Source organism: Triticum urartu, chromosome 5 (genome assembly GCF_003073215.2).
Source record: "Triticum urartu cultivar G1812 chromosome 5, Tu2.1, whole genome shotgun sequence".
Classification (NCBI taxonomy): Eukaryota; Viridiplantae; Streptophyta; class Magnoliopsida; order Poales; family Poaceae; genus Triticum; species Triticum urartu.
In genome coordinates, this window is record NC_053026.1 from 598,803,092 (window position 1) to 598,812,805 (window position 9,714).

At 52.9% G+C, this 9,714-nt stretch overlaps 1 protein-coding gene across 1 annotated transcript; it reads right to left on the minus strand.

Annotated features, from left to right (window-relative positions):
• Positions 1 to 6,770: 6,770 nt before the first annotated feature.
• On the minus strand, positions 6,771 to 9,494 carry LOC125511085. Its single transcript, XM_048676366.1, is given in 3 exon segments — positions 6,771 to 8,272; positions 8,275 to 8,301; positions 8,304 to 9,494. Coding segments are annotated over 3 exon segments (1,710 nt in total). The 5' UTR covers positions 8,806 to 9,494; the 3' UTR covers positions 6,771 to 7,091.
• Between the last annotated feature and the right edge of the window lie 220 nt (positions 9,495 to 9,714).

Sequence of the window (9,714 nt, forward strand, 5' to 3'; positions counted from 1 at the left end):
TGGTAACCTGACTGTTGCTGCTGTTGGTTGTAACCACCCTGGTTGTTCTGACTATTTTGACCATTATGTCCGCCCGGATTACCATTAAATCCTGAACCGGAACTTCCTCCACCGTAACCCGGCCCGAGCCCGGCCCTGAGCCACCGCCAGATTCGTGATCATACCGGAAATTATTAGAATTCTTGAACTCCTGCATAATAAAGCAATCCTTCCAAAGGTGGTTTGCTGGCGCCTCCTTCGTCCCATGTCTTGGACAGGGCTGGCTTAGCAGATAGTTTAGGCGGTTTGGGTTAGGGTTGGGTGCTCCATTACGATTTTTCGGTCTACCCTTGCGTCGCTGGCCATTGTCCTGTGCGTTGGTATTAGCCACAAAGTCCATGTTACCATCCGCTTTACGCTTGCCTCCACCACCATTGCCTGCCCAGTGATGCTGCTGACCTTTGGAGCTGCTGTTCTTCTTCCCTTTCCCTGTCTTGTCATCATCAGATTCGGGATCCTTGGTACTATCAGAATCAGCATATTTCACCAAAGCGGCCATGAGGGTCCCCATGTCGGTGCAATGACGCTTCATCCGTCCCAACTTCAGCTTCAGGGGCCCAAACCGGCAGTTGCCTTCTAGGGTTAATACTGCGGTGTCAGCGTTGATGCGGTCTGAGGAGTGCAACACTTGTGAAACCCGGCGCACCCAATGAGTCGTTGATTCTCCTTCCTCCTGGACGCATGCAGCTAAGTCCACTATCGACATAGGCTGTTTACAGGTATCCTTGAAATTGCTGATAAACCGGGCTCGTAATTGGGCCCATGAACTGATAGAATTAGCCGGCAAGCTTTTTAACCAAGTACGGGCCGTTCCTTCAAGCATCATGGTGAAGTATTTCGCACACGCCGCGTCATCCACATCAAGCATCTCCATGGCCATCTCATAGCTCTCCACCCATGTCTCTGGAGGTTGATCCGCCGTGTAATTTGGTACCTTGCGCGGGCCTTTGAAATCCTTGGGCAGGCGCACGTTGCGTAAAGCGGGGATAAGGCAAGGCACCCCCAAAGAACTAGAAGTAACACCAGGTTCAGTCAAGGTGGTTGGACGAACCGGCGTGAGCTGCCGAGCCTGATGCTGTGTGGCTAACTCGGCCTCCCTGCGCCGCGGGCCCGGTCCACCACTCCCTGAGCGTATCAGCACCACCCGCCGGGTTGTTGTCACGGGGTGCCCCACGTCGTTCATTACTCGACACTGCTGGTTCATCCATATGTCTGCTATAGCTCCGGCTTGGACGGGGGGTCGAGTGGATCCGGTCGCGGCTGTACGAGTACGCTTCCTGTTGGGCCAAAGCTGTCCTCAGAAGTTCCTTGACCCGTCGCGTCTCTACTGCCTGCGGCGAGTCACCTTCAATTGGAATGGCCTCCAGCCGTGCAGCAGCGGCAACAAGATTGTCCATTGGGTTGGAGTAGTGACCCGGAGGTGTTAAAGCAGCCTGAGGTATAACGGTGTTTTGACGAGGCGGGTCCATCTGACGAGGCTGAACCGGTGCACCGGTCCCAGGGGCTTCTGCCCGGTTTCCCTCCAGCGGATTGCCAGCTCTTGGTCCTGGAGTGTTGAAAAGGTCTCTAGCCTCAAAAACCGGTGGTAAGCGGGATCGGTGCTTCCTCCTCATGACTTCATGCGACGCGCTCTGGTCCAACATAAGCCTGTAGGCCTGTGCGTCTAAAGCGGCCCGCTCGGGCCATCCTGGTGTCCTCAGCCGCCAGATCCGCCTTGGCCTGGGTGATCTGTTCCTTTACCTTTGCAATCTCCGCGTTGTGAACATCCTGATCCGGATTAACTTCCGCCATAAGCACAGCCAACGCATCAAATAGTTCTGATAGAACCTGAGCCGGCGGGCGCACAGGGCCTCCTGCCCCGGCAGCCGTCGCGCTGCTGAACCGGAGATCGTTGCCGCAGCTGTCGAAGAATGAAGCGCTGCTTGTGTTCCGGCCATGAATATTCCAACCCGGTTGGGCAGATCAGAGGGGTCCGGAATACTGTCGCCATCGGAACAGCTCCCAATCCGGCCATCTTGTAGCTGATAAAGAGATTCGGTTTCTCCGGTCGAAGATTCGTCACCGAAACAAACGACGGTCGCGCCACGAAATTCCGATCCGTCCTCATAACTTCCTCCATGGATGACTCCCACGAAGGCACGCTTCATGGCCGGTTTAACCCGGGCGGATCGCGCACGCTGAGCCGTCTCGACGAGGTCGGTGCAGATGTCCGGCTCAGGGCCCGGTTCACCGATCTTGCCAATGAAAACGTGAATGCTACCAAAGGGGACCCGGTACCCGTACTCAATTGAGCCGGCCTCGGGGCCCCAGCCTGCGTCGTCGATGTAGAGACGACTCTTAGTCATCCGGCCTACAGCGTAGCCCTCGAGTCCTTCAAAGCGGCCCTCCAAGAACCGGAAACCATCGTGCGATAGCCCCACGGTGGGCGCCAACTGTCGTGGTTTTGTCACGGCAGATGTCCTAGAGAAAGGACTTAGTCGTGGAGCCATCGCAGCGGGTTAGCTTGAAGGGGTTAAAGCGGACACAAGGACGCAAGAGAGTTTATACTAGTTCGGCCCCTTTGATGAAGGTAAAAGCCTACGTCTAGTTGTGATGGAATTGATGGGGTTTCGATGACTAGGGAGCAAACAAGCTTCGCCTATGTCTCGAGTTGTTGTCTGTTGTCCTTGAACCGCCGCCGGGTCATCCCCTTATATACACGGGTGACACCCGTCGGTTCACAGAGTCCCAACACCGGTCGATATTCGTATCCGGGTTGGTCTCTCCTTATTCCTAACTTACAATACAAGCTTATATACAACTTCCGGTTTACAGCTACAAGTCTTGAACCGGCTACGGGCCTTAGGCCTCATCTGCCTTCTTGGGCTTTATCACTTCTGGGACTACCGATGAAGTTGACTCGGCCTAGATAGGCCGGTTTACGCCCATCAGTAATATCCTCAACAATCGTCGTTGATCCTTGGATCTCTGTAGAGAGGGCCCTTATTGACTTAGGGCGCCTTGCCTTTCGGAGGCCATTTGGGCCCTTGGATTCTGCCGCCTGGCATTAGTTGCTTGACTGCGTCACTCTCCACGAGCCTGAGGTGGACGCTGGCCCGGACCTGGTTCGGTGGTGCCTTGAGCCGTCAGGCCAATTCTCCACCCAGTCCCTCTACCGGGCCATTGCACCATCCTCCGCCCCTCCCCTTACGGCTGTCTGGTCCATCCGCCTGCCGTTGAAGATTTGGATCTTCATGTGGCAATGGATTCGCGGGCGGACCCCATCTAGCGTGGAGGTTCGCAAGCGCAGTGGCCTGGGTAGTGGCCTTTGCCCGCTCTGTGGTGTCCACGAAGACTCGAATCACATCTTCTTCTCTTGTGTGTCCGCTCAATTCATTTGGAGCTGCTTTAGAGAGGTGGTTGGTGGCAATTGGTGTCACACCAATTTCCTCGACCTATTCGCCGAACTCCAGAACTCCCCCCAGCATTCTCGCCACATTAGGTGGCTGGAGATTGGGGTCCTCGCTTGGACTCTCTGGATGATCCGCAATAGACTTGTGATTTAGCGCATTCCGCTTCGACGTGCTACTGACGCCCTTTTCAAACTGTCTGGTTACTTGCAGCTTTGGCAGCCGCTTAGCCGCCCCACGGACCGGGACGCCATCTCTGTCTTCATCGCCGACCTTCGCTCGATGGTTGTTCGTCTGTCACCGCCGCTCCCTCCGCCAATCCCCAAGCTGGATTAGGGGTCGGGCCCTCTTTGGCCTCTCCCGGCCGTTCTTTTTCCTTTTCTCTTTTGTTTGGGCTTGTTGAGCTGTGCCCTTAGCAGAACCTATTGTACTTCTTGTTGTGAGACTTGGGTGTGTGTGTGTTGTGGACTAGTCCTTGTATGGGTGATCTGTGGCGGTTTGCTTTATCTATAAAGCGGGGCGAAAGCCTTTTTCGGTATTTCAAAGGTTGTGAGGGTAGATGTGCACAAGGAAATTAACTCTTATTTTCTAGGTAGACCAAATCTTCTAATTTATGTACTCTTGTGATGAAGTAGTATCAGCTGATGCAGCCAATCAAGTTTAATGTTCAGCAACAGATGCGTCAGCAACAAATCTGGCAACAGCAGAATGTGGACAATGGTTGGGAGGCTGATGAGCCATCCTGCAAACAAAATAGTACTCCTATGTCATGCAACAAAGGTAAATTGTTTTAACAAACTTAATTCCAAGGCTACATCTATCATTCATATAGTCATTCAAATACTAGTAAGACATGCGAAGCAAATGTAACTAAGTCACTCTGGTTAAAAGTTGTGATTTGACTGTGCCTGTGCTCTCAAAAGCCATATATTTGACAGTTGGATGGTTTTGGTTACCGTAGTACTACCAAAGATGGATGAAGAAAATATAGGAAGGACAAAGTACACTGCACAAGCACAAATACGCTTTATTTTTACCAACTTAACTTTGCAGGCATTCAGATGGAAGAGATGGGCAGCAACCAACTGTATCTATGTGTGTGTGTGCCTCTGACCCTGGTGTAGTTCATGTGCAAGCAGACTGTGCTGATCATTGGTTTGGTCTTTACAGTTTATTTTCGTTCTGTGTGCCGATGCCATCTTCAGTTAAGCATACGTTAACTAAAACCACGACGAGTAATTTGGAAAGGAGGGAGTGCTAAACAGAGCAGAGAAAGATAACAAGGTAAGCTAATTGGCCTAGCAACTGTAATATCCAAATCTAACGTACTACTCTCTCCGTCTCAAAATAAGCGTCGCTAATTTAATACAATTTTGTACTCAATCAGCGTCCGTTATTTTGGGACAAAGGGAGTAGATAATAACAAGTTAGGATCTTCAGCTCAGTTCAGGGCACCAATTAATCGCAAAATAATTGGAAATTTTTGAATTTTAAACTGTGTGTGTGATCAACCATGTACACGCAACTACAGGCAGGGTGTGGACAAAAGTCAGGGGGGAAAGAGAGTTGAAGATGAGATGAGAGGCAACGAGCTGATGAGACTCCCCATCAGTACTCCAAACAAGAAAAATAACAAGAGCAGCACCTGCTTGCAACCCCTTTACTGATTGCTTGCTAATGAGTGTTTACTGGACATGCTTTATTTACCAACTTGCCACAGCACAGCACAGCACAGCCACCCCACATGAGCAGGTCTCTGAACAAAAGGGGCATCATCCTGCTACAGAGTAGCACTCAGAGTCCATGTAGCAGCAAGCAGGTTGTGGTGATGATTGGTCTCTCTCTTCTTTCAAATTTGCTTTACCAACGTGCCGCAACACAATCACGACTCAAATGAAGACCCAGATGAGCAGCAAATATATATACTGTACATGTCTGTATGTGTGTGCCTGGCTCTGAGGGCAGACAGAAAGGGGCACATCCCACTGCAGAGCACACAGTTCATGTGGCAGCAGGTTGTGGTGATGATTGATTGATTAGTCTCTAATTTCCTTCATTTCAAATGGGCATCTGTCCTTTGAGCAAATGATCCTGGCCAATCTTCAGTTCAGATAAGGTACCTGCCCCCTGAGCAAATGATGCTAAACAATAGGCAAATTTTAGCATACTCCCTTTTACCTCCTCTTTTCACGTGAGAGATAAGAGTTCATAATAGATCTGAGTCTTTGATTTAATTAAGTAGTAGTCAGATTTACTCCTACCTTCTTCCCAAGTGAAAAGAGGAGGTAAGGAGGATAAGGTAAGCAAAGCTGCTAATTGAGCTACCAACTAAACCTGTCGCGGCTTGGCTTTACGGTATATATATATGATAGCATATTACTTCCCTTTTAAGATGAAGTGGGTAAGCATCAACACCTGCTACTAACCCTGATGTACGTAATACTACTGCCGTGCTTAGACTAATGCATGCCTCGAAGTTCTACTCTACCTTTGTTTTCGCTTCTCAATGTGCTTTTTGGCAAAAGTTCCATGGTGACCCGCGATTATAACAATGACAAAAGGCGCTTTGGGACTTAACAGGTCTCAACATTCCATATGCTACTAGAATTCAGTAGTAGTAGCAACTTTATGACTTTGCTGTTGGCAATTTCGACAAGTTTGTTCGATGACACACATATATAGGCCCTGTTTGGTTTCAAATAAGCCATCAATTTATAAGTCGAAAAGTGCAAAAAGTGACTTATTTTGCCAAACGGACCCAACTTATAAGTCACCCCAACTTATAAGCCATAAGTTGCTTCACCCCAACTTAAAACTTACAAGTCACCTCTTTTTACGTGGGTTCCATCACCTTTATATTAAAAACAAGGTGGAAAAGTGTGGTCAGATGACTTATAAGTCAGATGACAACCAAACAGGCGTGACTTATAAGTCACTAATTTTAAGTCACCTGACTTAGGGCCTGTTTGGTTCGAATAAGTCACCTGACTTATAAGTCAGGTGACTTAAAATCAGTGACTTATAAGTCACGCCTGTTTGGTTACCACCTGACTTATAAGTCACCTGAGCATACCTTTCTACCTTGTTTTTTTATGTAAAGGTGGTGAGACCCATGCAAAAGGGGTGACTTATAAGTTTTAAGTTGAGGTGGAGCAACTTATGACTTATAAGTTGGGATGACTTATAAGTTGGATCCGTTTGGCAAAATAAGTCACTTTTTACACTTTTCGACTTATAAGTTGATGACTTATTTGAAACCAAACAGGGCCTTATAAGTCAGGTGACTTATTGAAACCAAACAGGCCCATAGTATACTAAAATAATTAGATTGGGAGACATATGTACAACCAGTAACAAACAGTTTGGATAAATTCACCTCCTCTGTTTTCTGCATTGAGGCCTGATTTCAACCATGAATCTGTCACACATTTCATGAGGCAATCCTATATTCATTCATTCATTCATTGATCGTGAATGGATAGATGATCTCATCTCATCCCTGAACCCATGCATGCACAAAAATGAAAGACAGAGAAACCCAAACCAAAACACAAGTAACCACTACTAGCACTACCCTCTGTTTGCTTGCTTGTTTTCTCACACTACTTACAAACAAAAAGAAAGAAATCATCAAGGAGAACGAAAAACCTTGCTAGCTGCTTGCTACTGATGCATGGTGGCGTGCCACTGCTCCACGGTGCAGTCGTCGAAGTCGACGCTGCTGGAGCAGTCGAGCAGCGCGCTCTGCTGCTGCTCGTAGCGGCAGATGTAGTTGAGCCCCACGAGCAGCTCGCAGAGCACCGCCTCCGTCTTGTCCCGGTCGGCAAAATACAAGGTCTGCAGCAGCAGCACATTGACATTGCCATTGCCGCCGCCCCTGAGCTGCACCGCCTCCATCTGCTGCTGCTCGAAGCTCCGGTCGGCCTGCCACCGCATCATGTTGTGCGCCATGGGGGCCAGCCAGGCCAGCGTCTTCTCCAGCGCCTCCCGCCAGTCGTGCGCCAGGAAGGCGTCGTAGATGCCCAGGTTCCTCGGGAGGTGTTTTCGGAGCGACGACCGGAGGCTCGACGGCAGCATCCCGTAGAGGTCGTCACGCGCCTCCGAGCCCACCAGGTGCGGGTACTGCAGCAGCTTCTCCACGATCATGATGATGTTGGCGTAGTGTGATGCCAGCGCCGACCCGCCCACGGTCGACGCCGGGGCCAGCGAGGTCACCGTGCTCTTCGGCCCGAACCGCCGGTGGGAGTGAGACCTCCTTCTTCTGCTCCCGGCGCCGTTCTTGGCTGCTTCATGCTCTTCGCCGCCGCTGGACGGCGGCGCCACCAGAATCCCTGACCTGATCGCGCTGATGCAGCTGCTGGCGTCCCCGGAGAAGAAGGACTCGTCGTCCTCGTCCAGCCCGTCGTCGTCTTTCCATGCCGCCGAGCTGCTCAGGCTCAGGCACTCCATGAACATGTTCCCCCCGCAGTTCGACCGGAGCCGACTGGGATGTGGCGGGTCCGCGTCGGCGGCGACCCTGTCGATAATCGGCCCCGACTTGGCGGAGGTGACCGGGCCGGAGAAGAGCTGCCGGCTGTTCTGGTCGTCGTGGCATTGGCTGCTCTGGTGGCGCTCTCGGTCCTTGTGGTCGCAAACAAGGAGGAGGTCGAGGCCGCGCATGGGGTCGCCGAAGACGAGGCAGATGCGGTGGTAGACGGCGCAGACGGCGCGCGCGAGCAGGAGCACGGCCTTGTCGTAGGTCCAGCCCCAGAGCGAAGCGTCGCGGAGGCGGCGCGCGTCCTGGCGCCGCCAGCGGGCGCGCTGCAGGAGCGCGCGGCGGGCCTCGTCGGTGGGGAGCTTGCGGCCGACTCCTCGAGGTCGGCGAGCGCGTCCGCTCGGCGTAGAGCGCGGCCGTGGCGGCCGCGAGCCGGTCGAGCTGCCGGAGGAGCGCCGCCTCGGAGTGAGACGCGGGGGCGAAGAAGGGGTAGGCCGAGGGAGGGGAGCGGCCGGCGAGGAGGTCGGCGTAGACGTGGTCGAAGCCCTGGAGCGCCGGGGCGGCGCAGCGGCGGCCGAGGCGCGCGGCGACGGCGGCGACGCGGTTGAGCGCGTCGAGCTTCTCGGCGAGCGCGAGGGCGAGGAGGCGCGCGTCGTCGCCCGGGACGAGCGCGCGGACGGCGTGGGAGCCGAGGCAGAGCGGGCCGAGCAGGCGGGCAGCCTCGGCGGCGGAGAGCGAGCGGTGGAGGCTGGCGGCGCGCGACATGGCGTTGGCCAGCTCGAAGGACAGGATGCCGACCCTGCCGCTGGCGCCGTCCTTGTCCCCCTTCCTGCCGGCCTTCTTGTTGGAGAGGGTGGCCGTGGCCATGGCGAGCACCTTGTGCACCAGCGGCTCGGCCACCATGGCCTCCCTACGTGGACGACCTGGACCAGAGAAAGAAAGATGGGCTCGCTAGCTAGCAATGGAGGAGCATGGTGAAAGGGGGAAAGTGATTGTGCTTGTGCGGGAGAGAAAGGAGCAAATCCAAGCACCGCGACGGCGTGTGGATTTGAATTCAGAGCGCTCCCCTGGCTGTCTCGGATCTATCTCGAAAATCAATGGCGGAGCAGAGAAGTCAACACGTCGAGACAGTACTGGCAGTACTGTTACCAGACAGCAGCAGCTAGCAGCGCTGCCGCCATTACCCAGAGAGAGAGAGACAGACCAAAAGGGGAGGGGAGATGGGGGAGGAAGAAACAAAACAGAACGAAAATCTCTCTCTCTCTCCGGTCGGGTCCCTGCTTCCTTCCTTCCTTCCAGGAAAGAAAGAAATGGCGGAGAAGATGGGCGGAGGAGCTGGCCGGGGAAGGATGGATGGAGAAGACGGCGGATGTGGGAGTGAGCTCAGATGGATCCGGCCATGGCTGCCAATGCCATTGATGCACACTGCTGCTCCTCGTCGCTGCGCTGGCGCATTAAATCGCCATAAATTGGACGCGGGCAAACCAACAAAAGGAAACGATCGAGCTCAGCTCGGAGTGAGCGGAGCGCAGTGAGTGCAGTGGTTGGATCCGCAGGTGGGGGCCTGTGTTTCGGGGCCCATGTGTCAGTGAGAACGAGGCGTACGTGCCACGGTTGGGAGGGAGTCGTAGTAGTAGTTGCATTTCAAAAGGGAGGGCAGGCAGGTGCAGGTGGACTTCCTTTCTTCCTTTTTCATTGGAGCAAGTAAACTTACTGCAACATGTACGGTACTACCCTCTCTTTCTTTTATTGCCACGCATGAGTATCATTTGGGTTTTAACAAGTTTTGATTTTGCTGAGATGAAGACTTAG